The 22,883-nt window shown below is 54.6% G+C and overlaps 3 protein-coding genes across 3 annotated transcripts; 1 reads left to right on the top strand and 2 right to left on the bottom strand.

Annotated features, from left to right (window-relative positions):
• Positions 1–989: 989 nt before the first annotated feature.
• Positions 990–3,221, bottom strand: SPBR_04740 (phosphatidylinositol:udp-c transferase pig-c; the record flags this gene model as incomplete). The annotated part of the gene is made up of 1 exon (XM_040763017.1): positions 990–3,221. The coding sequence occupies one exon, from the start codon at positions 3,219–3,221 to the stop codon at positions 990–992; it is 2,232 nt and encodes a 743-aa protein (XP_040615351.1).
• Positions 3,222–4,511: 1,290 nt separating this feature from the next.
• On the bottom strand, positions 4,512–8,163 carry SPBR_04581 (gata transcriptional activator; the record flags this gene model as incomplete). The annotated part of the gene is made up of 3 exons (XM_040762858.1): positions 4,512–6,911; positions 7,032–7,458; positions 7,559–8,163. The coding sequence occupies 3 exons, from the start codon at positions 8,161–8,163 to the stop codon at positions 4,512–4,514; spliced, it is 3,432 nt and encodes a 1,143-aa protein (XP_040615350.1).
• A 13,519-nt stretch (positions 8,164–21,682) lies between these two features.
• On the top strand, positions 21,683–22,870 carry SPBR_05069 (uncharacterized protein; the record flags this gene model as incomplete). The annotated part of the gene is made up of 1 exon (XM_040763346.1): positions 21,683–22,870. One exon carries the CDS (start codon positions 21,683–21,685, stop codon positions 22,868–22,870), a length of 1,188 nt encoding a protein of 395 aa, XP_040615349.1.
• Between the last annotated feature and the right edge of the window lie 13 nt (positions 22,871–22,883).

Here is a 22,883-nt window from a genome sequence, read left to right as displayed (position 1 = left end):
CGTCGGAGCCTCGAGAGAGACAGACGTGAATGCAAAGGAAACAAAAGAGAGCGACAATGATGAGGATGGCGAAGGAGAGAAGAGCAAAAGAAAAGAAAACACGACCAGGAAAAGGGCCGGCTCGGGTTTGCTTTGCTACTTGTCGTTTCTTAGGCACGTCTCAAATGGGGCGAGCTTTTGCCAAAGAATGCGCGGTTGTCCCGAGCAAGAAAAGCGAACGAAAGAATGTCGATGAAAGTGGAAATGGATAGACACTGCAGCAGTCCGTGGCCGTCACCGTGCTGCTGTGAATGAATATATTGACTGCTCTTCGACGTTGGGCCTGCAGAAATGGCGTCGCTATGGAGCACAGAAGAGGGAAGGAGTGGAGGAAGGGACCCAGAAAAAAATAAATGGGAAAAACAACAACTGGGAAGGCACGATTGGGCATTGGGCTCCTCTGCATTGTCGGAGAAGCGCAGGTGCAGGTGCTGGAGGGGAGCTGTCCGGTTTGGCGGGCACAATTGCCCCACTACACACAATCTACAGTTGCCCCAGCAACGATCGTTCCATCCTGTTTCGCAAATCGCGACGGGAGAGTCCCGAGGTTGGCTGCTTCTTTCCAATTTAGGACGGGCGGCGGTCTTTTTTCTCATGCCTTGATCGCAAAGGACTTTTGCCAGTGGCTGGGCACCAGCGCATATACAAGTTTAATTGCGTTGTATTACGTATGGAACGCCGTACTTTGTCACTCGAACGTCTCCAATTTCAAGGCCGCCGCTCATTGCACAGAATACATCCCGATTGAGTAAATGCGCTTCTCGTAGCGTCTGGAGAGACGGCTCAGTTGCTATCCTGGTATTAAATTATCGCTTATCGTCATCCCAATCATGTCTATGCTATGTGAATTGTGTTTTTGTGAGTCCGCGCTGCCTGCCCCAATGACCAATCAATAATTATGCGAAATATGAGATACGAAGAAGGAGACCCAAGCTGCCAAACGCCAACCCCTACACATCATTCCAGTGCCGTCGGCTGATGATGACTGGCCGTGCCGGGTCCCAGGGCCCGTAGATCTCGTTCTTGTACTTTTGCAGACCAATCAGCCACCAACTGCAACCGCCCATCGCGACAGCCGACAGCAGACAGGCGACGACCATGCCGGCCGTCGCACCGCGCCAGGGGAGGCCGTCGCTGGGCTCGGTCAGTATGATGCCGACACCGGCGCCGGCGCCGAGGACGAGCAGGACGGTGAGGCCGATGTGGTATTGCCAGCTACGGTGGCGAGCATAGCGCCGAAAGACTGGAAACAGACCAAAGACCTCGATGCTGAACAGGGTCAGACTGAACACCTGGCCGGTCGAGGGCAGGCGGCTGGCGAGGACGGTGGAGGCCATGAGGGCGGCATTGGTGGAGAGGGAGGCGACGGGGAACTTGTGGGCGCCGACCCAGACGCCCGAGTAGTCAAAGAAGAAGATGTTGATGGTGAGCAGCCAAAAAGACATGGCCCAGATGCTGTCGGAGGACGTGGAGCGCGTGAGCGACTTGAGGATGGGCGACAGGCCGAGGAGGGTGAAGTAAATGAGCACGGCAGACTTGATCGTAGCAATGCGGTGATGGCCACGGCCGCCACGCACAGGCGTCAAAGGGCGTCGCGGTGGCGGGTAGCGCGGTGTTGCTGGTGTGGTCGGCACATGGTGCTCGGCTCCTGCTGCGGACCGACCGTGCGAGGAGGCTGGTCGATGGGAAGAGGAGGCGGCAGGGCCGCTTGTCGTGTTGCTGCCGTTGCTGACTTGGGATAAACTGCTGGAGTGGCCCACCGGCTGCCACGAGCTGCTTGTGCTTGTGCTGGTGCCTGTGCTTCTGCCGGTGCCGACACTTCCGTTCCCGTTGCCGCTGCCACCGACATTGCTGTTGGCATATGATGCGTGGCCTTTGCCGCTTCCCACGCGGCTGTGGCGGGTCGACATGTCGAGAAAACTTGTCGAGCTGTTTGTGGACGCTGCTAGGCTGGGCGTCGTATCGGCAGTCGACGCCTCGGAGTGCTTGGACAGACGGCTGGCGGATTGGCTCGAGTGTGCCGAGTGCGGCGCAAGCGAGGACATTGGCGGCGATTGGTCGCCACTTGCGGCACTTGTGGCGCTCGCCACACTGGCCACACTGGCGGTACCCCCGTTGCCCCGCCGGCCCATGCGCTGCCCGTTGGGACTGGGGAAGCCGTCCAGATCGTTGCGGCTGGGGGCTCTGCTGCTGCTGCCAATGTACTCGTCGTCGTCGTCCAAGCCCTCGGCCTGCCGCTCCTGCTGCTCCTGCCCGGCCCACCATTCCCACAGAAGCCAGCCCATGCACGTGGCGATGCTGCCCCAGCCGACCACGGACACAGGACTGACGCGGTCCTGGGCGATGCCGACGAAGCAAATGACAAAGATGATCACCGAGCACACGTGTTGCACTATGACCGTGGAGTCGGCGACGAGCGGCCAAAAGTCGTACGGTTGCAGGCGGGGGTTGCGCTGGAGATTTTCGAGAAAGGTGGCCTGGTCGGTGTAGTTGTCCGGGTACGACTGCTTGACCCAGAGCAGTTTCTTCCACGTGCGTCGCCGCCGGCGGCGGCTGCGGCTGCGGGATTCGCCTGTTCCTCCACCGCCGCCTCCGCCGCCGCCTCCGCCACCACCGCCCAAACCGCTCATCACGCCCGACGCAGACCGTCGCAGATTGTTGCTGCTGAGTCCACCGGGTCGTAGCAACTGCCGTGCGCTGAGGCGCGACTCCTGCGGCAGCTCGCTGCCCGAGACATTGCTGCTGGCAGTCGCCGCGGTACTGTTGTTCTTAGCACTGTTGTTGCTATTGTTGCTATTCCGCGCCGCGTTGCGGTCCCATGGCGGCGAGATGGATGAGTAAAAGGCGTCTTCCGGAGCGAGGTGGTACGGATCGGCGCGCCGGCTGGTCGCTGCCGACACGGGAGCCCATGCCGGCCTCGACGCCGAGGCGGCGGCTGATTGTAAGGAAGCAGGGAGCGTAGAGGATCGTGTCAGGCCAGGAAAGGGGCCGTCAAAGTCGGTAGTGAGGGCTGGTAGAGCAGCCTTCAGTCCCGTCGGCTGGGAGGAGGAAGATGACGATGTCGTTGTCGGTGGTGGTTGCGCAGGTTGGGATGGCTTCGCGGACGAGGTTTGGACAGCTGTCGCTTGGCTATTTGGCCGCCCTGGAGGCAGTGAGAAGATAGAGGAGTCTGCAGCTGTCATTGTGTTGAGAGGTGGGGGGGGAGGTTAAGAGATGTCTCCAAAATCGAAGTGAGCGTGGAGCGTGGTCTTCTTGTCGCGATTGGAGTGCGGGAGAATGGCGTGGGAGGAGAGATGGGGCTTGCGAAGAGGACGAGACGAAACGGACGACCGATGCCGCGAAAAGGAGTGTCACCGTTCTTCAAACGACGTAAACAGTGAGAGACGAGCCCACGAGGGCGGTTGTGGCAGGAGCGCAGGTGTGACCTGCCGTCCAGGCATAGTCGTGATGTGGAAAGACAGAAAGGAGGGAAGGCGACGGAGAGGAGGACCTGCCCAATCTGGCAAATTGTCTCCGCTTTGTCCATTTGGGACGAGTCGAAACAGTGCACTTCAAGACGACGGCGCGCGCTTATCGATAAGCCCGTTCTTAGCGTGGTGCTTGAATTGCGGCTAATTACGTCGGCGCTCAATGGGTCACTGGAAACATGAACTCAAGGATCGCAATTTAGGGGTTGAGCCCGCCTCGAGCCCGCTTGTAAGAAGGGCTGAGATCACCTGTCCGAAACTGACAGTTCCGAGGAAAACGACAGAAGCAAGACAAAAGACGAGCTGCCAACATGACACGGCATCTAATTACCATCACATGCCATTTGTATGTGAAACATAGTTTTCGTCATTCATCGTATCTGATTTCTACAAACTGGGCTTTTCATTAAACAACCACTTCCCGGAGTATAATATTATCCACACACGATCAAACATGTTCATACTCAATACTATGAAGAGAACGTACCGTTAATATAGAAATAAAAGAAGAAATCCACTTCGTATCCTGATTCCATGTTTAAATACCGCGTCGGGTTGTGGATAGCAGTAATATGTTCAAGTGTTGGGTGCGTCTGTCAAGCACAGTCTATATATTCCAAAAACAACAAGGAACGACAAAATCCACACTCGGGGGGTATCCCACAGGTTCTACTGCTGTCTAAACGTGTCCGACAACCGGCACACAACGCGGACAGGAATGACGTAAACGCAAAACACGCAGGAAAATGAAAATATAAAAAACAAACATAAAAACTCCCAGCATATCGTCAGATCGTCCCCTGCCCTGGATATCAAATAGGTAAGAAAAGTAAAGGACGCGAAAAAAAAAAAAAACGCAACCGCCCCAAGTATATGGACATGTCAGTCGTCATGTATCATCTCCTCGTCTGTCGGCCCCAAAGGTGTAACAAATGAAATGAAGAAAACGATGAGGTTGATGTGCAAGAAAGAAATTCAAAAAAATAGTACACAAATCAGGCAAGATTAAAGACTCATGGTGAGCCACTCCCACTCCTGTGGACCGCCCGCCGAGCCACCAGGTGTCATCATCGAGCCGCCCGAGGCCGCAGGGCCCATGCCGATCATACTGGGGCTGACAATCGGGCGCTGTGTGACACCGAAGGCATTGGCGAGGCCCAGATTGCTGGTGTGCTTATCCAAAAAGTTGAGGCCCGTGCTGGCGCTCATGGACAGCGCAGACGCGTCGTTGGAGCCCGTCGAGTTGGCGGGGCTGTCAATGTCCATGATGCTGCTGCCGCCGAGGCCGACGTCGCTGGGCGTGACGGCCATGGACTGGTTTTTGTTGTTGGTGGTGTTGGTGGTGTTGGTAGCGGAGCTGCTGGCGTTTATATTGCTGACGCTCTTGCTGTGGCGGCGCTGGCGCTTGGACGTGGTGGACGACGACGACGACGCGGCAGCGAGAGCACGCGGCAGGGACGCAGCACCAGGACCGGGCGTGTTCTTGGGCGGCGCCGCAGCAATGGGCACGACACCCTTGCCGCCACTGACAGAACCAGAATAGCTGGCCGGTGTGCTGCCGGCTGTGTTGCCGCCGTTTCCGCTGGAAGGACTCTCGCTGTCGTTGATGCTGCCGGCGCGGTTGAGCTGCGAGGGCGGTGTCGTGACGCTCGACGACGCAGCCGCGGCCGATTGGATAGTGACGTTGGACGACGAGGCCGTGGCGGTCATGGACAGCGTCGAGTTCTTGCGGGTGCTGGAAGCCGATGCGCCGCCCTTCTTGCCAGACCGGGTGCTCGTGCCGCCCACGGGAAGACTGGCACCCGAGCCACGGTTGCGCTTCTTGATCACATCCGTCTTCAAGCTCAGCGGGCGGACGACGCCGTGCAGCTTCAAGAAGAGACCACAAGCGTTGCACAGCGGCTGGCCTTCGGGGTTGCGGCGCCACAGCGGCGTGGTCTGCGTGAAACAGTTGGTGCACGTTGTCGGGGCCGACGACTCGCCCTGGGCCTGCAAGTTGGTGGACGAGCCGTGCTTGGAGCCAGGCATGGGCGGCGTGGACGGGCGGCTGGGCGCCACGGAGCTGTAGCCTGACGCGTGGCCACCCAGGTCGTTGGGCGGCGAATTGGGGTTCGACTGGCCCATCATGTCAAAGCCGCCCGAGATGCTGCCGGCGCGGTTGACGTTGGGCGTCGAGGCCGTGCGGGGCACCTTCTGCTGGCGGCGGTCGGCGGTGGTGGAGGCGCCGCTGATGCTGCCGTTGCGGAAAGATTGCGACTGCGAGCGCGTGAGGCTGCTGGCGCCGCTGCTGTTGTGGTTGTTGCCGGTGGCGTTGATGGAACTGCTGCTACCGTCCCACTCCACCGTGTTCATGTCACTGAAATCGTTGGTGGTGGTGCCGCCAATCGTGACCTGCTTGCGTGGCGGGATGCCACCCGGGTAGCGTGCCGCCTGGGTGCTGAACTGGCCAGGAAGAGACGCGTCCCAGCCAAGGTTGCTGCCGTTGCCCACCGAGCCAGGGCCACCGCTGCTTCCGTCCATGCCAGGGTCGTCCATGCCGGGCGAGTATTCGCCGCTGCTCATGGTCATGTTGCGGTCAGCAAACGCGCCCGCCTCCTCCTCGTCGGCATCGGAATCGGCGCCAAACGAAAACATGTTGTCGCTCAACAAGTTGTTGCTGTTGGATAGGCCCGGGGACGGAGCCGACACCTGGGCATCGTGGTGCTGCTGGTGGAAGACCTGCGTCGGGTCGATGTGGCTAAAAGAGGTCGAGAAGCCCGACACGCTCTCGGGGCCCGTGGTCGACATGGAGCTCGGCTGGAAGATGCTGTTGCCCGCACTGCTGCCGTACATGAGCGGGTTTGCCGAGTGGCCTGCAGTCGTCGTGATGCTGCTGGCGATCGACGACGAGATGGCACTCGTGGTCGAGGGGGCACCCTGGCGGAAGCCCTGAGGACCACGCTGGGACGGGCCGCGGATGTCCATGGCGCCAAAGTAGAAGCCATCGCCATTGGGCCCGCCGACACTGCCGTCGTTAAGCGGGTGCGGGGTCGAGGCGGTTGAGTGGTAGGCCGAACCGGGCGGAGAGTAGTAGTCGGCCGTCGTGGGGATGGACGACGAAGGCATGGAGGGGCCGCTGTTGCCGTACAGGTTGGAGAAGAGGCCATGGTTGACCATGGGAGACGAGGAGGGCGAAATGCAGAATTGCTGCTGGAACGGGCCCGCCGAGGTCAACAGGGCATCATTGTCCATAAAGGAGTCCAGAGGGAAGGGGATGCCGTTCGGTGTGGGGTGGTCGCGGTTGGTGAGACCATTCGAGATGGTGTGGTCCAGAGCGTAGTCCTGAAGTTCCGGGTCGACGTCCAAATCGGCCGTGCTGCCAGAAGCCGGCACATGGGGCGAGAAGTTGGCAGGCCGTTTCCGTGTCTGAGTTGTTAGTTTGAGTTTGGGTCCAGGGCCTTGGTAGGAAGAGGGGTGGGAAGTGGGAGCTGGAGCTGGAGCTGGAGCTGGAGGAGGAGGAGGAGGAGGAGGAGGAGGAGGACGCACCCGACGGTCGTCGATGCTCGTCTTGCGGTGATGGCGGGTGACGTAGGCAAACTCGTCCTGGCCGACCTGGTGCTGGGCGACGGGCACGCTTTGGGGAACAAACGGCTTTCCAGACTCCCGGCGGGACTTAATGGGGATGGCGCCGGCGACGGCGTGAGCCGACAAGTGGCGGTCCTTGCTGCCGGGGATCATCATGCCACCAGCAGCATCCGGGGTCAAAGCTGTGACGTCGGCGGACGACGCCACGTTGCGCGGGTCGATGAAGTCGTCCATGCTCATGTGGTCGCTGGATGACCCGGGCACGCCGTAGGCTGGCTGGTGGTGGTTGTTGCTCTTCTGGAACAACATGCTCTGCTCGCTGGACTTGCGCAGCTGGGCGATGCCGCTCGGGGCGTTGGCAACAGGGGCGGCCTTCGGAGGCGGGGGCCTATGATATGAAGATTACGGTTAGCAATGTGTTATCGTGACGTGGAGATCTTTTACGTTTTGTTATCTCATCGAGTCCTGCAAAGGGAGACTTCACTCACATTGTGGGCTGGGCCGACTTGAGCTTAACGTGCATCATGCGCCACGTCAGGTTCTCCATGCGCTCCATGTTGGGCAGCTGCTGCTTCGTTTTGGAGAAGAAGCGCCAGATCTCGGTGGCCAGAGGGTCCTGCTTCTGCATCTCCTCGGGGTTGCCGGGCGTCGCCGAAGTGTTGCTGCCGCTGGCACCCCGTCGCAGATCGGCAAACACATCGTCGCGCGTCAGATGGCTCTGGGCCGACTGAAACAATGTATCCACGTCCAGGCCCAGACGGCCAGCGGCGGACGGACTGGTGGGCGGTGCCACGGCATCCACGGGGTGCGACGGCGCCATGGTCGAAACCGACGTGTGCATGTCAGCCATGGCACCCATGGTGCCAAAGTCATGCTGCTCGAAGTGGTGACTGGGGAAATCGAGGCTGAGGTTGTTGTTGTTGTGGTAGTGGTGGTGGTTGTGTTGCTGGCGCTGGCCAGGCGGCCCGTGGACCGCACCAGGACCACCCGTTGGTCTACGGGGAAAGCGGAAGTCGTGCTCTGTTGTTGTGGTGTTCATGCTCATCATGGGACTCGACGTGCCATGCGGCGACGTCGTGCCGGCGCCCATCATGGCGGCCAGCCGTGAAGAAGAGGAGGAAAAAAAGAAGAAAAGAAAAGTAAAACAAATGTAGCACAGTCAAGCGGACGTCCAACTACAACAATGCAATTGTCCGGTTCGGCCGACGACTGTCTTCGTCGTGCGCCGCGGAGAAGTCGAGTTCGAACGCAATGCCGGGCCGTTGCGTCGGGACTGATTCCGAGAGAACGGGGGCGGAGGGCGAGTGTGATCCAAGGAGGGTCCTCCGGAATGGCGACGATACTAGTCGATGCGAAACGACGTCGCAAAAAACAAAGGAAGCACACTCGAACAAGGTGGGCAAGGCCTATTGTGCTTGGTATTACGTCGACGATGACGGAAGGGTAGGCGGTTTGCGTGGTGATGGAAAGGATGGAGAAAGAGAAGAAAGCGCGGGGGATGGGCGGAAAATTACGAGAGAAAAACCTCTTTTTGGCTCTTTCTGCGTCCCCACGTAGGCCGGTTCGTCCGCTTGGCGGGTTCTCTCCAGGGTCCAGTGCAGGCGGCGGAACACGATCGATCGTTTTATAAGAGTGCCGATTCGAGTCTATCGGGCAAGGCTGACGAGTCGTCGTTTATGCTTTTGTTTCTTTGCTCCTCCAACGTCTGGTTTGCTGGCCGTTGCTCGGGTTTGGACGCAAGGAGGACAAGAGGCTGCTTACGACTCTGACTCTTCCGTCTCGAGGCGAGTGGCGAATTGGAATGCACAGCTGGACGAGGGCAAAGAGAGAGAGGCCGGAGAGCAGAGAAGCAACGACACGAAAGAAAATACTGGGGGAGAAGCGGACGACGAGGATTCAATAAACGAAAATGCGAAAGGAGGGGGAAAGACGAAGGAATAGGAAGGGACCGAAAACAAGAATCGAATGAGGAAAATCGAGGTGGACGGGGATTGGGAGTAATAAAAATAAAGCGACAGGCAAACGAGACGAAGGCGACGAGGGAAATTGACGAATGTGGATGGGGGGCCGGGAAGTACAGCGCCTTACAGTGTCGCACCGGGCCTACGGCAGTAGTGCCTACAGCGGACGCTGGAACAACGGGCAAAAAGTCGACAAAGTCGACGAAGTTGACCAGACGAAAAAGCCGGCAGGTCGTACCTTCCGCCTTTCCACATGGGACGACGGTGTGCTCTTGCGCTCATTTAGGACGCTGCATGCCATTTTCGTTCGCACTTTCCCCGTCTGCTTTAACATTGCTATTTTCTCTACGGCGCATGCAACTGCCTCCGGACCGGAAGTAGGTTCCGATTGCATTTGTGGGCAACAGCGACCGTGGCGCATGCAGGGTGGGCTGCGAGAAGAAAGACCGAAGGGCAGAAAAAAGTAGAAAAGGCGCGGATGAAGGAACGAACCAAGAGAGTGTGGGAATACGCAGGAGACAAGCGAGGACTGATGCCCGCAGCCAAGAGCAGAGACGGAAAATGAAAATGGGGGTCGCCTCTATGGCTGTCTTTCGAGGTTGGGGGTCCGCACCAGCGGGTTTTTGCTCTTCCGCCACCCCCTGTCGCTTCCTACTTATGCTGGTCGTCTTTTCTGTTCGTTGTGCTGAAGCTCTTCTTGTCTCTTTCTATTCGCTCCTTCCCGGACGCCATTTTGAAGCTGTTTCTTAGTTGGACCCGTTCCTCCTTTCCTATTTCGTCGTCTGTCGCGTTCTTTCTCATTGAAGAAACAGCGTCCGACACCAGTTGCCTCTTGCAGGCCATTGCAGCAGCGAGAACAGATGATGACGGCAGAGACTAACGAAAGTACGGAGTAGGAAGAGCAGCCACAAAATAGCGTAAATTGGTGGGCAGAGAACAGCCTCGGCGAAACTGACGAAGGAGCATAGAGTTACCCAAGTCTAAGTCTCATGCTGTCAGTTTTCAGTTTTCAGTTTTGTGCTTTACAAAGTGGGAGCGTGGCACTACAGTGGGATGGGGCTTTGCGCTGCGCCAAGTGCGACGAAGCAACGACTGCGACCTATGACGCCTATGATACCATACCCGTCGAGAAGCATAGGAAATAGTGAGAGGATGTATACAACGGCCTCAAGAAGCCTACAGATAACGTCGAGTGCAATATACTACACAAAGGACAAACAAGATGTAGTTACGCGGAGCACGAGGCTCCTGGCAGCGCCAAACAGAGACGTCATTAGAGGGAGAACCAATATCAACACTGAATACTCTGACTCTTCGACGCTCTCCCTCCTCACACCCTAGGACAACTAGGTCGGGCGCACTAACCTCGACAGTGCGCATCCTCCGGCCTAGCGACAAAGTGAAGAGTTGCACGGATGGTGGTTTAGCGGGCTAGACTAGGCGGTACGTCAGACACGGGGTCCGCCTTTTAGTCTAGCAGGGTACGAACATGGTTCGTCGTACACAGACAAGACCCGGGTGTGAACAAGCAGTGACGCCTGCAGATGGGAATGAGTGTTGGAGTGGGTGTTGTTGCACTTGGCAAGGTGGGTGAGGAGTGGAGCGGGAGGCAAGCAGGAGCAAGTACTGTGTGTATGGGACAGAAGACAGCAGAGAAAAGGCGGGAGGTAGAACATCGTAATTACTACTCGTGCTGCAAACCTCTTGCAAGCTCAAAGGCGGCACATCCCACGCCCGGCGGCCTGTTGGCACGGAGCGCGTCCGAATGTGGGTTTTGTACGGGAACCAGAAAGAGAAAGATGCATATCTCACTACTCTTCCTTTCTCTACCAGGAGCGGGACGACATTGGAAGTTGGGGGTTCGTCCTGCTGCAAATCACCCAGACGAAATCGTATGAATACCCGGCATATTGTGTGCTACAATGCCTCTCATTTTCCAGACTGCTATATTTACAAGCAGCATGGGGGTCCCGCGCCACGGCCGCCGTGGGTTGTATGCCTTTTTGGGACGAATACAGAGCATTTACAGCGAGGCATGCCTTGGCTCTACTTCGTACTGAAAAAAAAAAAAATGAACAAGGGTCGAAGAGTCCAGGGAGCATGGGCCACCGAAGACGCGGTTCACACCAATTAGGAACGATGAATCCCCCCGTCTCCTTACCATTTACCATCCAACCCTGACACTTTGACGACTGGGGGTGACAGACAGATGGCAACGAAACCCCACTGTCCGACCATCGGCTGCAAGCCATCGTCTTACCATGCAGCAGTCGCAAGTTCCAAGGGTTCAGGATGTGAGAGGATGTGGACGTGAGGACGTGAGGGGAAAACAGCAATGTTGCACTGGTGGTCATACAGCCTGTATCTATTTCCTTCCGTGTGGCGCTTTGCAACGGCTACAAGAGGTTAACGGATGATGAGGGCAGTCCTTGCTGGTATCGATCGCATATCAAGGAAAATTGGAAAATTGGAAATTTGTGATGGTGACCAGCCTGACGCGTGTCATAAAGAGCCGCCGGAATTTGCCCTTCGAGCACCCCCTCTTTGTCGTCAACGTCCTCACTGTGTAGATATTCTGTGTGAAGAGTCAAAAAGCGCAAAGCAAAGGCAAAGAAGGCCCGTCGGACGAAGAACACCGGGGCGGGTCCTTGTCGACGCAGGCTTGTCATGCTAGTGTTTGTCTTGCTGGGAACCACCTTTGCTTGTCGAGATTGCTTGAGAACTAGCGACCAAAATGGACAAGTGCGCGTCAGCTATTACCGGGCCTTGCCCGGTAGGAATCGGAGCGAGAAGGAAAGCGAGACGAGAGACGAGAGGGTCAAAGAGGACGAAGACGGGAAGTCAACCGTGCGAAAGAGGGAAGAGAAGACCGAGAAGGCAGAACGGCCAATTTCGACGAAATCGATATCCAAATCCGCGAATGGGTTGTTTCCCGTTTTCCCCTGTATGCTGGACAAATGACTAGCCTTTTCAAGAATTCCGCCTTTGAGTTCCCAGGGACAAATATACCTTGCGACAATTGGGCAACATGGTATGGCAGGTATATTGGGGAAACTTGTTCCGTAACGTCATCTTTACTCGTTCTTACCTTATGGTTCCCTCTAACACACATGTTAACACACAGGCTTGTTCTCCAAGATCCAAGCGGAAGTTCTCCAAATCGTGATCATCTGGACCCACGAGTCATGTTCTCAGACTCCAAAAGCTGTGGAGTAATCGAAATAGCTGACGACATGCAACAAATAAGAGGACCCAAGTGGCAAAAGAATGTAAACTAAAGTACACATCAGGGTGATAGACAAACGCACAGTTTCGAGAGACAGCACAACACCGACGCAAAGAACCACCCGACTGGAAAAAGAGCGCCCCATTAACCCAGCTAAGCCAGGCCTTGCATGTTGAGGCGTCACTAGCCTCAATACATTCGGTGGAAAAGTGTGAGTGGGCAGCCTCTTAAAAGCCACTGATGCGCGTCGCATATACCGTACTGACGAAGTCGGCGTGCGCGGGGAATTGCAGGAGGGATGAACAAAGCAGGTAGGACTGTGCCGCGTTAGATGCTCCCCAATATTTGTAATTGCTGGTTTTACAGCATGGCACAATATGCTCTTCCTGCAATTGTGTCGAGGTGTCGAGGATGCCGCTCGCGTGGCAAGAGCCCCCACTTTGGTTCGTGAGCGGGCCATGCCCCATTTTTATATGGCGCCTGTACTGTGTAATATATTTAATGTACTTTTGCAGAGTGGCAGTCCGGACGAGCAACTGTCTTTCACATGCTTTCACTGCGACAGCACCTTGAACATACCCAAACGAAAGATGCACAGTGAACAAAGAAATCGGCAGCACGATGCCCCATTCAGGCACTCTTCCTTAGGAGGACAAGCTTGTCGTAGTACGGCGTACGGATAAGTGCATCACCTTGGACACGTAAACAGGCCTACGAAAAATAGCCCGTATGGTCGTCTGGGCTCATGCGCTCCAACGAGCACCGGCGTTTTTCGTGCAAACGTGGACGGGCCAGACGCGTCGATTCAGGGACACGGCTGATCGTCCATGGGCGACATTCTGGTGAATAGACCTACAGCGAAAGGGTTGCAAATGCAGGAGCTGGGCGACGTGCTGAAAACGTGAACTTTCTTTGTTCTGCGCAGGGTTCTAGTTGACGGAGAACGCCGTCACGAGGTGACATGAGGTAAGCTTCCGTACATCCATGTTGTGTTGCAAGACGGACAGCGAGAACGGAAAGACAAGACACACAGCCTGTGGTCATGACATGTTATGCGACCTCCGAGTATTCAACGAGGTAAGATGAACCCAAACGTCAGCGCATTCGTTTTGCGACTCTCGCGTGCGTCGTGTCTCTCGAAATGAGCTGCGTCTTTTTCTGCTTGCACCATGGCTAGAATGCCCTCTGTGCTCCATATTCCCTTCCTCGAAAAGAAAGCGGAGTTGGGGTGCATTGGCCATTGCGCCAGCAGAGCGAACGCAGCTGGACGACGTAGAAAAAAAAAAAAAAAAAAAAAAAAGGAAGACAGCTCACGATGTGGCTCGCCAAAGGAAAGAAAAGGGTGGGTGGCAGTGGAAAGTGAGAGACCCCCACGTCGGCCGGCACCCCCCCTTGAAGCTGGGGCCACCCCCAATCCTCCTGCGCTGCAAAATACCGTGTATTCGTCAGTACGACATGCGACCACAGCATGCGAGATGAGAGAAAAAAGACGCATGGAATGGACCTGTGGACGTAAAAAAAGGACGTGTCACTTGCGCGTCTACGGCGAACTATGTCGAGTGATCGTCCGAGGGCCACGCGACAAACAATGATTTACTCAAGTGTTATATTTTGTGCCAAGAGTACGGCATTCGTGGAAAGAGTAGCTACAGCTGACGAGAACGGGAAAAGCCTTTGCGCCATATTCTAAATACTGCAACAAACTTCAAAAGAAATGGAAAAGTAACCCATGTCTTTTCCGTCCACCAGGGGCGGTATTTTCATTCGTGTTTCCCCTTGCTTTTCTCTGTCCTGCTCCACAGATGTTTTTTTAATGTCTCTTCTCATGTCCAGATCGCCACGCATGGTAGGAAGGTTGTATTTCAAATCTGCAGGTGACCTACCAGGATAATTTTCAGTCCATGTGGACGGCAACGAGAGAACGAGGCCACCCCCATGTTCTGTGTTCGCGCAGGGTACAGAAGCGACTCGAAGAAAAGACTACAAGGGAGAGAGGGCTTGGGCGGCAGGAGACACGGGGTAGAGACTGGAGAAGCGTGTCGCAGAGAGTGTGTGCTTGTTACTTCAAGACCACGTTCGACTGTTTCTTACCAACAATCGGAGTACTCACGACTGGTTTCTCGGGCTTCGACCCCGAAATAGCTTCGACGCACATGGCAGAACAACAACAGAAATATGACTTATTATCGTTGGGGCTGCGGAACAGACAGTGGAGCATGGCGCTAGGAGAGGGTCTTAAGCGCTCTGCTTGTGGCCCATTTGACTCTTTGTTCCTTGTTTCGCCCTGGGGCCTGGCTAACGAACAAGGCGCGCGAAAGTAAAGAAAGCCAAGAAGTCGCGGCTCGAGTAGGAAGTCAATGGTCCATAAGCTGGGCGAGGCTTTGGAAATCAGTGTTCCAGACTCTATTTCACTTCTTCTCTCCAGTCATTTTCCTCTCTTCCCCAGATCGGCTTTGTCATTACTGCGAATGTTACATCTACGGCGGAGGATCTGCCGCTCCGATCTCTTTTGACTTGGACCAGCATTTTACGCCTTTTTTGCCGTACAGCCGCAGAGGTCGGCAGTATTGTTCGGCCGAAACAAGTAAAGCGAGATGGTGATCCGAAGCATACAAAGGTAAAACGATATACAAGGAAGCAAGTGAGTTTTCTGTCTGTGTCCTCGAAGCGGTGTAAAATCTCGTTACATGCAAAGGCAATTCGTAAGCCAATCAACAGGATGCTCGAAGGCCAGCAAAGGTTGGACCAGTTGGCGATGACGGCACTGAACAAGGATGATGGAGGATGAGATACGAGCAAACGAAATGGAAACACGTAAAACTGGCCGGAGACGATGGGTCTCAATCAAGAGTTAGTCAAGAGCCAGATGCAATCGCACACATCCGCTGAGAAACAACTCAATCCGCAACCGGGTCCAGCCCGTCGCTGCAAGACAACGGACCGAACTGTCTCGAACGTCACAGATGACCATACATGCCCGTTGCCCCATACGGCGCAAGGCCGACTGATAAGATCTGACAATGAAACGCTCTCGACCTTCGAATAGGAAAGCCCAGAAACGCGCCCGGAAAGCATCAATGCTTCCAAACGCTTTCCCATTGCTCAACCTGCAACGTAAAGTTGGTATTGGGACTGACAATTGATTACTCGAATCCATTGTGCAACCAGCCTGGACAAAGAGCGGGGCGACTCGCGGCTGGCAGCCAGAAAAATTGGGGCGATGCGCGACCTGCAGGACGCTGGGACCCTGACTGCTGGTTCCGTCCAATGAAAACGGGATGCCACTTGGTGCAGCCGTTTACCGTTTTGTCTCTGTTCGAGTATCATTTCCCCGAAGTGTGAACCAAAATAAACTTTCGGTTCTCACAAGGAATAAAGGGATGGCCGGACTAGGGGGGGAATCCCGGGGCGCGGAAGGATGAGGATGCGAAGGAAAAGCGCGATGGGGCACTCCCCACCGACTTTTTGGGCTGAAATCGAGACCAGACTATGCCCTCCAACCAGAGACGGAAGAGGCCGGGCCAGAATCCAGTGTCCGCGACGATGGTCCGTCACTTTGTTGTCGTGATGTTTCGCCGTCACACGAAACGAGACCCGCAGTCCCCCCTCCTCCTTTTCTAGTCCTTCCTCCTTTATTAGCCTTGTCGCTGTGTTGCCGTTCGTTGGCCGAGGATGATGGCTTGGCTAGAAGCCCTGTTTGTTTGTGCGGAGTTGAAATGTGACGAACAAAATGTTGGATACTGCTAAGATTGAAGCGTGTTATTGTGCGACGAAAACAACGCGGAGGCCGGGCCCAGCGATGTAGTAACCCTTCGTGATGCCTGGTAGGCTTGTTGGGGTTACCGGTCGTCGTTGTCCCACATTCACGGCTAACGCTTCACTGTTCGTCGTGTATATGCCGCATATCGTACTCCAACGTTGCCCGACGGTCGTCCTCCTATTCGGTGATGTCCGTATGCCCCATTTTCAAAAGGCCGGCCTCGTCATCAAGTGAAAGCGACCGTCAGCAAGGACAACAAAGTTGAATTCGGGCGGCTGGATCCGTGCACGCCTGCCGGTCGACACTGATGCCCGGCTTCGTGTCACGGGTGACTGTCATATCATGGATGATGGTGGCTATCAAGCCTCCAACTGACAGCCTCAAACCAGCCGTCTTGTCGTCTAGCTCAGCAATTATGCCATGTGCGCTTCCACCACAACCCAGCATCACACTTAATGTGTCTTTCCAGAAGACTCAGGAGATCCCCGACAACGATCTACAGCCAGAGACCCGATCTCATGGCTCTCGTGGCCGTTGCATTGACCCACACGTGACATTCAATCGCTGGACTCCCAGCAATCAACCTTCACATCAGGGGAGTTGGAACACGCAGAAGACGACTTTCTTCTCGTGTTCGATTTGCCGCTGCGGCTTTCTCTCCGTTGAGTGTGCTGCCAAAAGCACGTACTCGTATGGCATTCGCCTGGGGGCCTCCAGCACTTCCCCCCAAGGCTGAACGAAAGCCTTGTGGCAGCCCTTTTTGTGGAGACACAGCGGTCGTCGGTTGCCAAGCATTCTGTTGGTAAGGCCATGCCGTAACCCACTAGAAACTCAAGACACACATCAACCCATATCAGTGAGCCCCATTATCTTATCTCCCGGGGGTCGATGGAGGATGCCATTTGTGGGGCAAAAGGTGGGGCCAGAAGGAGTGTGCTGCGAGTTCTGGGGCTCGGGGGTTGCAAGATGGCTGGCCCTTGGCGTGCCTTGATCGTCAACGGTGGCTGGCCCAGCTCCGCCAAGCCGTCTCTTTCTGTGTAGGTCCAGGGCGGTCAGTCAGTCGTGTCGTTTGGCGTTGTCCCCCCTGCGATATTTCCCATATCAGTAGCCAATCAGCGCTGTCCCCAAATCTGTTTCTCCCCAGTGGGGTGCAAAAGACCCAACTCCTGATGTTGACTGTCCGTCCAATTGTCAAGTCGAACATGCTTTCAACCCCTTGAGCTCATCCTTATCCCGTTTTGATATCCTTCTTATTTTATTCTTCTGTCGCGGAGCGAGCAATCGAGCGACAATGCTGCAGCAGAAAGCAAGAGACCGAGACGGGGGACTGTAGCTCGTCTTGGCTTCTCCCCACCCTTATCAGAAGAGCATGTGTCCTGCAGCCCAAGGTCGAGAAAGATAAGGGATCTCGTTTCGTGCCGTCGGTGGGGGAAGGGCAAAATGGATTTCGATACTCCGTAATCTTTGGGCGTCGTCAGACGGCTCGGGCAATGTCGGGTGGCCAGTTTCCTTTTCCGGGTGCGTCGATATGCAGAGGTGGAAAGATGGGCGACGTGGACGACAACACAACGACGTTGTTGATGTTGATCGTAAAGGCCTGTTTCCATATCACTCGACAGGAAGTCAACCTCCAAAACCAATATGGCCATATCAGGTAGCATCAGTCGACGGTGAGGGAAGGTGCGAAGGTGCGAAAGTAGGCTGGCGACACACTATTGTGGTCACGTGATATATTCGTTGTAAGTTGAACGGCATGTTACTTCGATGAAAAGAAAAGGGTAGGTTGGGTGACTATGTCGAAGGAAAGTATACTAAGGAGAGGGAAACAGAAGTAAAAGAGAAAAGAGGAGCGTCGACGAGTTGGGAGTCTGGGGAGAGGGTCTTGATATAAAGGAGTGTAAGGCTGGCTTGGGGCAATGGCAGAGGCCTTTGTTTAATGCACGTCTTTTGTGTTTCTGATGTTGTCTTGTCTGGCTTGAGCTTCTTCCACGGGGTTCGTGTTTTGTTTCTTTCTTTTCTTACTCTTATCTTTCGTGCGAGGGATGAGTCGGCATGTGCAGTTCCAGGTTTGCCGGAATCAAGGGAGAGCGAGCATCCAGAAGAAGAAAAAAGAGAGAGAAAAGAAAAACGGAAGATCTGGGAATCATGATGGTTAATAAGCGCATGACTGTCTAGATAGAGGGAGGAGATGACGTGAAAACTCTTCACGGACGTGCATGTGCCAGCTGTACTGATATCGCGCTTCGAGGACTGTTTAAGTTGCTTTGATGTACAATTATCAGACCTGAGCCGATCGCCTAGCACGCCTTCACCGTTCTACTTGCCATGCTTTTAATTCAACGGAATACGCAATTCAGGAGCGTATTTCCCTTCCTGTACGTTCGTTATCCAGATAGCTATTCCAGGACGGGCGCCAAACACCAATCGCGTAAGAAAGCGCAGTTGGTCTCTCAAACGAGAGGAAACCACAGGCCACGGCGCTTTGAGCAGTTGGTGGCTTTGAAACAACATTGGACAGTGCAAAATGACGTTCGGTGCTCGGATTCGCTGTTGGAACTGATAGGAGCTTGCCGGAGAAATGGCACTCAGGCTCAACGGGGTTCCGAAAAGGGCATATCACTAGGCTGTGGTACGACTGCACAGATACACTCACAGTGTCTGATCGAGTCGACCCATGTGCATGGCTTCACATAGTACGGTGCGCAACGAATTAAAGCAAACAACAACAGATACAGTGGGAACGGGTGAAAATACGTACTCTGGTCCGTAAGCCCCCTTTTTCCCCCTTTTATGCTGCCTCTTGTAATGCGGAATAAGGGGGTGCGGTCCTCATAAAACGGGGGTTGTTTTGGTGTCGATAACATGGAGTGAAAGATAAGGCTACGGAGACGAGACGGGACGCAGTCCTTACGAGAGCTATTTCCACATCACGCCACAATCTGTCACACTGGATAAGAGCATACTGCCCTCAAGGGCTATTCCAAGTGGAAAAAGATGAAGTAAAACGCAAAAGTAAGAAGAGTACAACATACAGCATACACAGTTCTTCATATCTCGTTTGCCCGACCTAGGAAAATTGTGGCAGGCAGCAAACCTTCCCTGTCGGATTACTATCTTATCATATGCCACCTCGAAGTCCTTGTCTCGCTGGCAGTTTGCCTTACTTCGGGACTCATTTCCTCAGCTGCCCTTTTTGGTCGTCAATCTTCGTGTTGCCTTACTGAACAATGCTATCACACAGAGAGCCCTTGCATTGCCAATGTCGTCCTGCCCAGCGAGGCTTATCTGACTGGATTCCTGGCCACTCGGAGAAGCAGGATCTACTGCCAGTCTTCATACCTTTGCAGTTCATGTGCCAAGTAGGCCGTGTGTCGTGCCTGTAACGTAATTGCAACTTCAATGATGTCTTGTTTCCTTGAGCCAATAGACTAGGGACATGCAAAAAGCTTCATCGATCGCCACTTCTGTCTTACCTGATATCGGAGCTCGGCAGCCCTGATACCTGATATTCAGAACCATTGAGAATCACAATGTCCACGAACACCACCAAACGGGCAAGAGGATTGGTTCGAAGAATACTTGACAATCGATAACATAGCCACTGAGATTGCGTTGGTATCACGGAGGTCCTATGATACGTCTTTTGATACTTTCTTGTATCCCGGGTTTTGATTTCGTATCTTTCCAGTTGTCAGTATCCGCCTCCTCTTGTCTATCTTTCCTCATTTTGCTTTGCTTCTATTTACCACATGACATTTCCTATCAGACAGCTCAAAGCCGGATGCTCTGATCACCAGCACTCTTTTCGGTTCCTCTACCTCAGATAGGAAGTTCAATCCACACAGGACAAAAGTAGAAATCGAAAACGGGTTACATGAAACCCGGGGAAACCGGGGCGGATCTTTTCTCGATTTCCTCTGTCCTTTTTCTATCTTACGTTGACGCCTTGTGTTTTTTCTCCATACGATATGAAAAGAGCATCTTTGACCCAACAAATCACTAACACGCTGCTCCATGTTATCTTCAACAATGATGCAACGTGTGTTGAGCATGGCAGCAGGCGGCGCTCGCTCTTGACCGATCAGGACAATGCTCGTTATCTCGCTGTCATGATGAGGTCGAGAGACAATTCAGGAGAACAAGATGGAAGGGGCAAAGAGACGGGGTTGGGCCACTGATTGGCTTCAATAAACTGCTCGTTGTTATCTTTGTCAATTTCCCATCTACAAAAAATGCGGATCCCAAAGACAGATACCAACTTTGCATTGCATTCGGACGCTCCCAAGGAATATTCTCATGTCCTATACAGAAGCTGGCTCTCGAGGCCTCTTCCCTTTGACTCGACGACAAACGCCTCAAAACCTGTCCTCGGCTGGAACTCGATATTCGACCTTGTCGCTTCAAAAGTCAAAATCTAATTTTGTGAACAAGACTCGAAACAAAGCCTCACGTTAACCCAACTCTACTCGACCTAACACCTATTCTTACACTCGACAATTCCTTCCCTTCTTACATCCTTCAACAACCTAGACTACACTACACCTACCTACATTTTCTCAGTACGCATATCCCACAGTGGCCATTCATTGGACACTTCATCTTGATCCCAACCCCCTTCCAGTCGCTCCAGACGTATTTCGGATGTGATGTGAGCTTGGTAAACCAGATATCTCGTACAGCAAACCGTCCTTTTGTATGGTGAGCAGAGTACTGGTACACCTGTAAAGCCTGTTTGGAAGCCAGCCCATGAATCAAGGTAAAGCACGTAGTTTCTACGTGCAAGTCAGTAAAGGCGGTGCATGTGAGGGACAAAGTTGGTAGACGCATCTCACCCTTTGTGTTGTTTCTGTATCTCACCCGTGTCGGCCTCCAAGTCGAACTGGTTTGTCCACTTGTCGGAAGAGATTTAAATGTCCCTGGTCATATATATAAGTACAAGTATGGTAGTAAAGAGTCACAGCTCTTGGATTTTCGCCTTACCAAAGTCTTCCCTTCGGCGACGCATCGTTGTACATCGTTCCATTACAATCCAAACTCTACGGCTTGTGCAGATCCTCAACATTCTATCACCTCGACTTGGAGCGTTTGTCCCCAGTAAAGGCAGCCCCATATCAAGATGTGACGGGTGTGATGTCTAAGTGAAAGATCACAAGGACATGTTTGATTATTCGTCGTTCAGAGTATTGTTCGCTTAAAATTGTCTCTTTAATGTTCTTTCTAACACATACACAAATAAAGAAAAACAATACCAAAATCATCAAAAATGTAAATTTGTTTTATTACTTAAAAAAGGGAATTCCAAAGGGACAAAACCAATCAAAGAACAAACCTGCCTTTCCGTTAAATAGCAAAAGTAAGAACCTTTTCAGCCTTGCTCGTGTAAGAGTAGTAATTTTGGAAATGTGAGTGGCCGTAGTCTTATCGGGGCTAGTTTTCTTATCGTCTGCACGTCAGCTACTTTTTTTCTGGGCCTGCTTCTGCCAAACCCTGAGGCTCGCGGACCCCTGCAAATATAGTGGCGAACCGCGCATGAGTGCCCCAAGTGACGTCTTGTCGCGATTTGTAGGTCAAAAAAGTCAAAAAGTGATGATGCAACGCACCTGAGCTTTTCCTTTTGTCTTTCCGCTTGGCCTTCCAAGCTTTTTCTCCCACATCTACCGGCCTCATGCTCTTCGCTCGTAGTTCTCGACACGTCCTGCAACGGCCACGGCCGCAGAGCTCGGGCCTGCTCAGCCTGAGCTTGCCTTCGTCGTCAACATCGTCCTCAATCACGTCGCCCTCATCTTCCTCCACCCCCACACAGACCCGCCGCTCCTTTGTCTCGGATGCCGATGTCGACAAGGCACGAACGTACTGTGTAAACCAGCTGCGGTCCGGCGACTACGATGCCCACCTCGTGCACCATTTCCTGCCCCGCGGCGTGCGTGACGCCTATTTGGCCCTGCGCGCGCTCAACCTCGAGCTGGCCCGCCTGCCGGAGACGGTGTCCAACCCGACGATTGGCGCCATGCGCATGCAGTTCTGGAAGGACGCGGTGAACAATACCTTTGAGGGCCAGCCGCCGCGCGAGCCGGTGTCGATGCTGCTGTACGCGGCGCTCGCTGGGCTGGCGGCGCGTGAGGGCGGTGCGGGGAGCAGTTTCAGTTCCATCCGGTTCTGGCTGCAGCGGTTCATCTCGACGCGGCAGCAGTACATGGACAACCGGCCCTTTGCGAACATGGCGGCCCTCGAGGAGTACGCCGAGAGCACGTACGCGACGCTCATGTACGTGACGCTGGCGATGCTGCCGCTGCGGTCCATGCACGTCGACCACCTGGCGAGCCACATTGGCAAGGCCTGTGGCATTGCCGCGATCCTGCGGGGCATTCCCGTGCTCGCATCGCCCCAACCGACACCCGCGGGTGCTGCACCGTACTCGCTGCCGCCCCGCAACCCGGTCCTGCTCTTGCCCCTGGATGTCCTGGCCGACGTGGGCGTGCGCGAAGAGTACGTCTACCGCCAGGGCCCTGCCGCGCCAGGTCTGTCCGAAGCCGTTTTCCAGGTGGCGACACGGGCCAACGACCACTTGATCACGGCACGCGAGATGCTCAAGAACATGCGAGCTGGCCAGGACCCGGGCCACGACTACGAGCACGAAGGCGAGACGGGCCACACCTACGCTGCCGAGGATGGAGAGGGCGGGCGAGACGAGCTACGGGCGCTGCAGCGGGGATTCAATGTGCTGCTCGAGGCCATTCCTGCACAAGACTACCTGACGCGTCTGGAGACGGCGGACTTTGACGCGTTCCGTGTCAAGAGTGGATGGAAGCTGCCGTGGTCGCTCTACCGTGCGCAGTCGACACAGAAGATATGATGCAGCAGTCGAC

The sequence above is a fragment of the Sporothrix brasiliensis genome, assembly GCF_000820605.1.
Source record: "Sporothrix brasiliensis 5110 chromosome Unknown Cont21, whole genome shotgun sequence".
Taxonomy (NCBI): domain Eukaryota; kingdom Fungi; phylum Ascomycota; class Sordariomycetes; order Ophiostomatales; family Ophiostomataceae; genus Sporothrix; species Sporothrix brasiliensis.
Note: the sequence above shows the minus strand (reverse complement) of the source record. Positions and strands in the feature narration are given on the sequence as shown.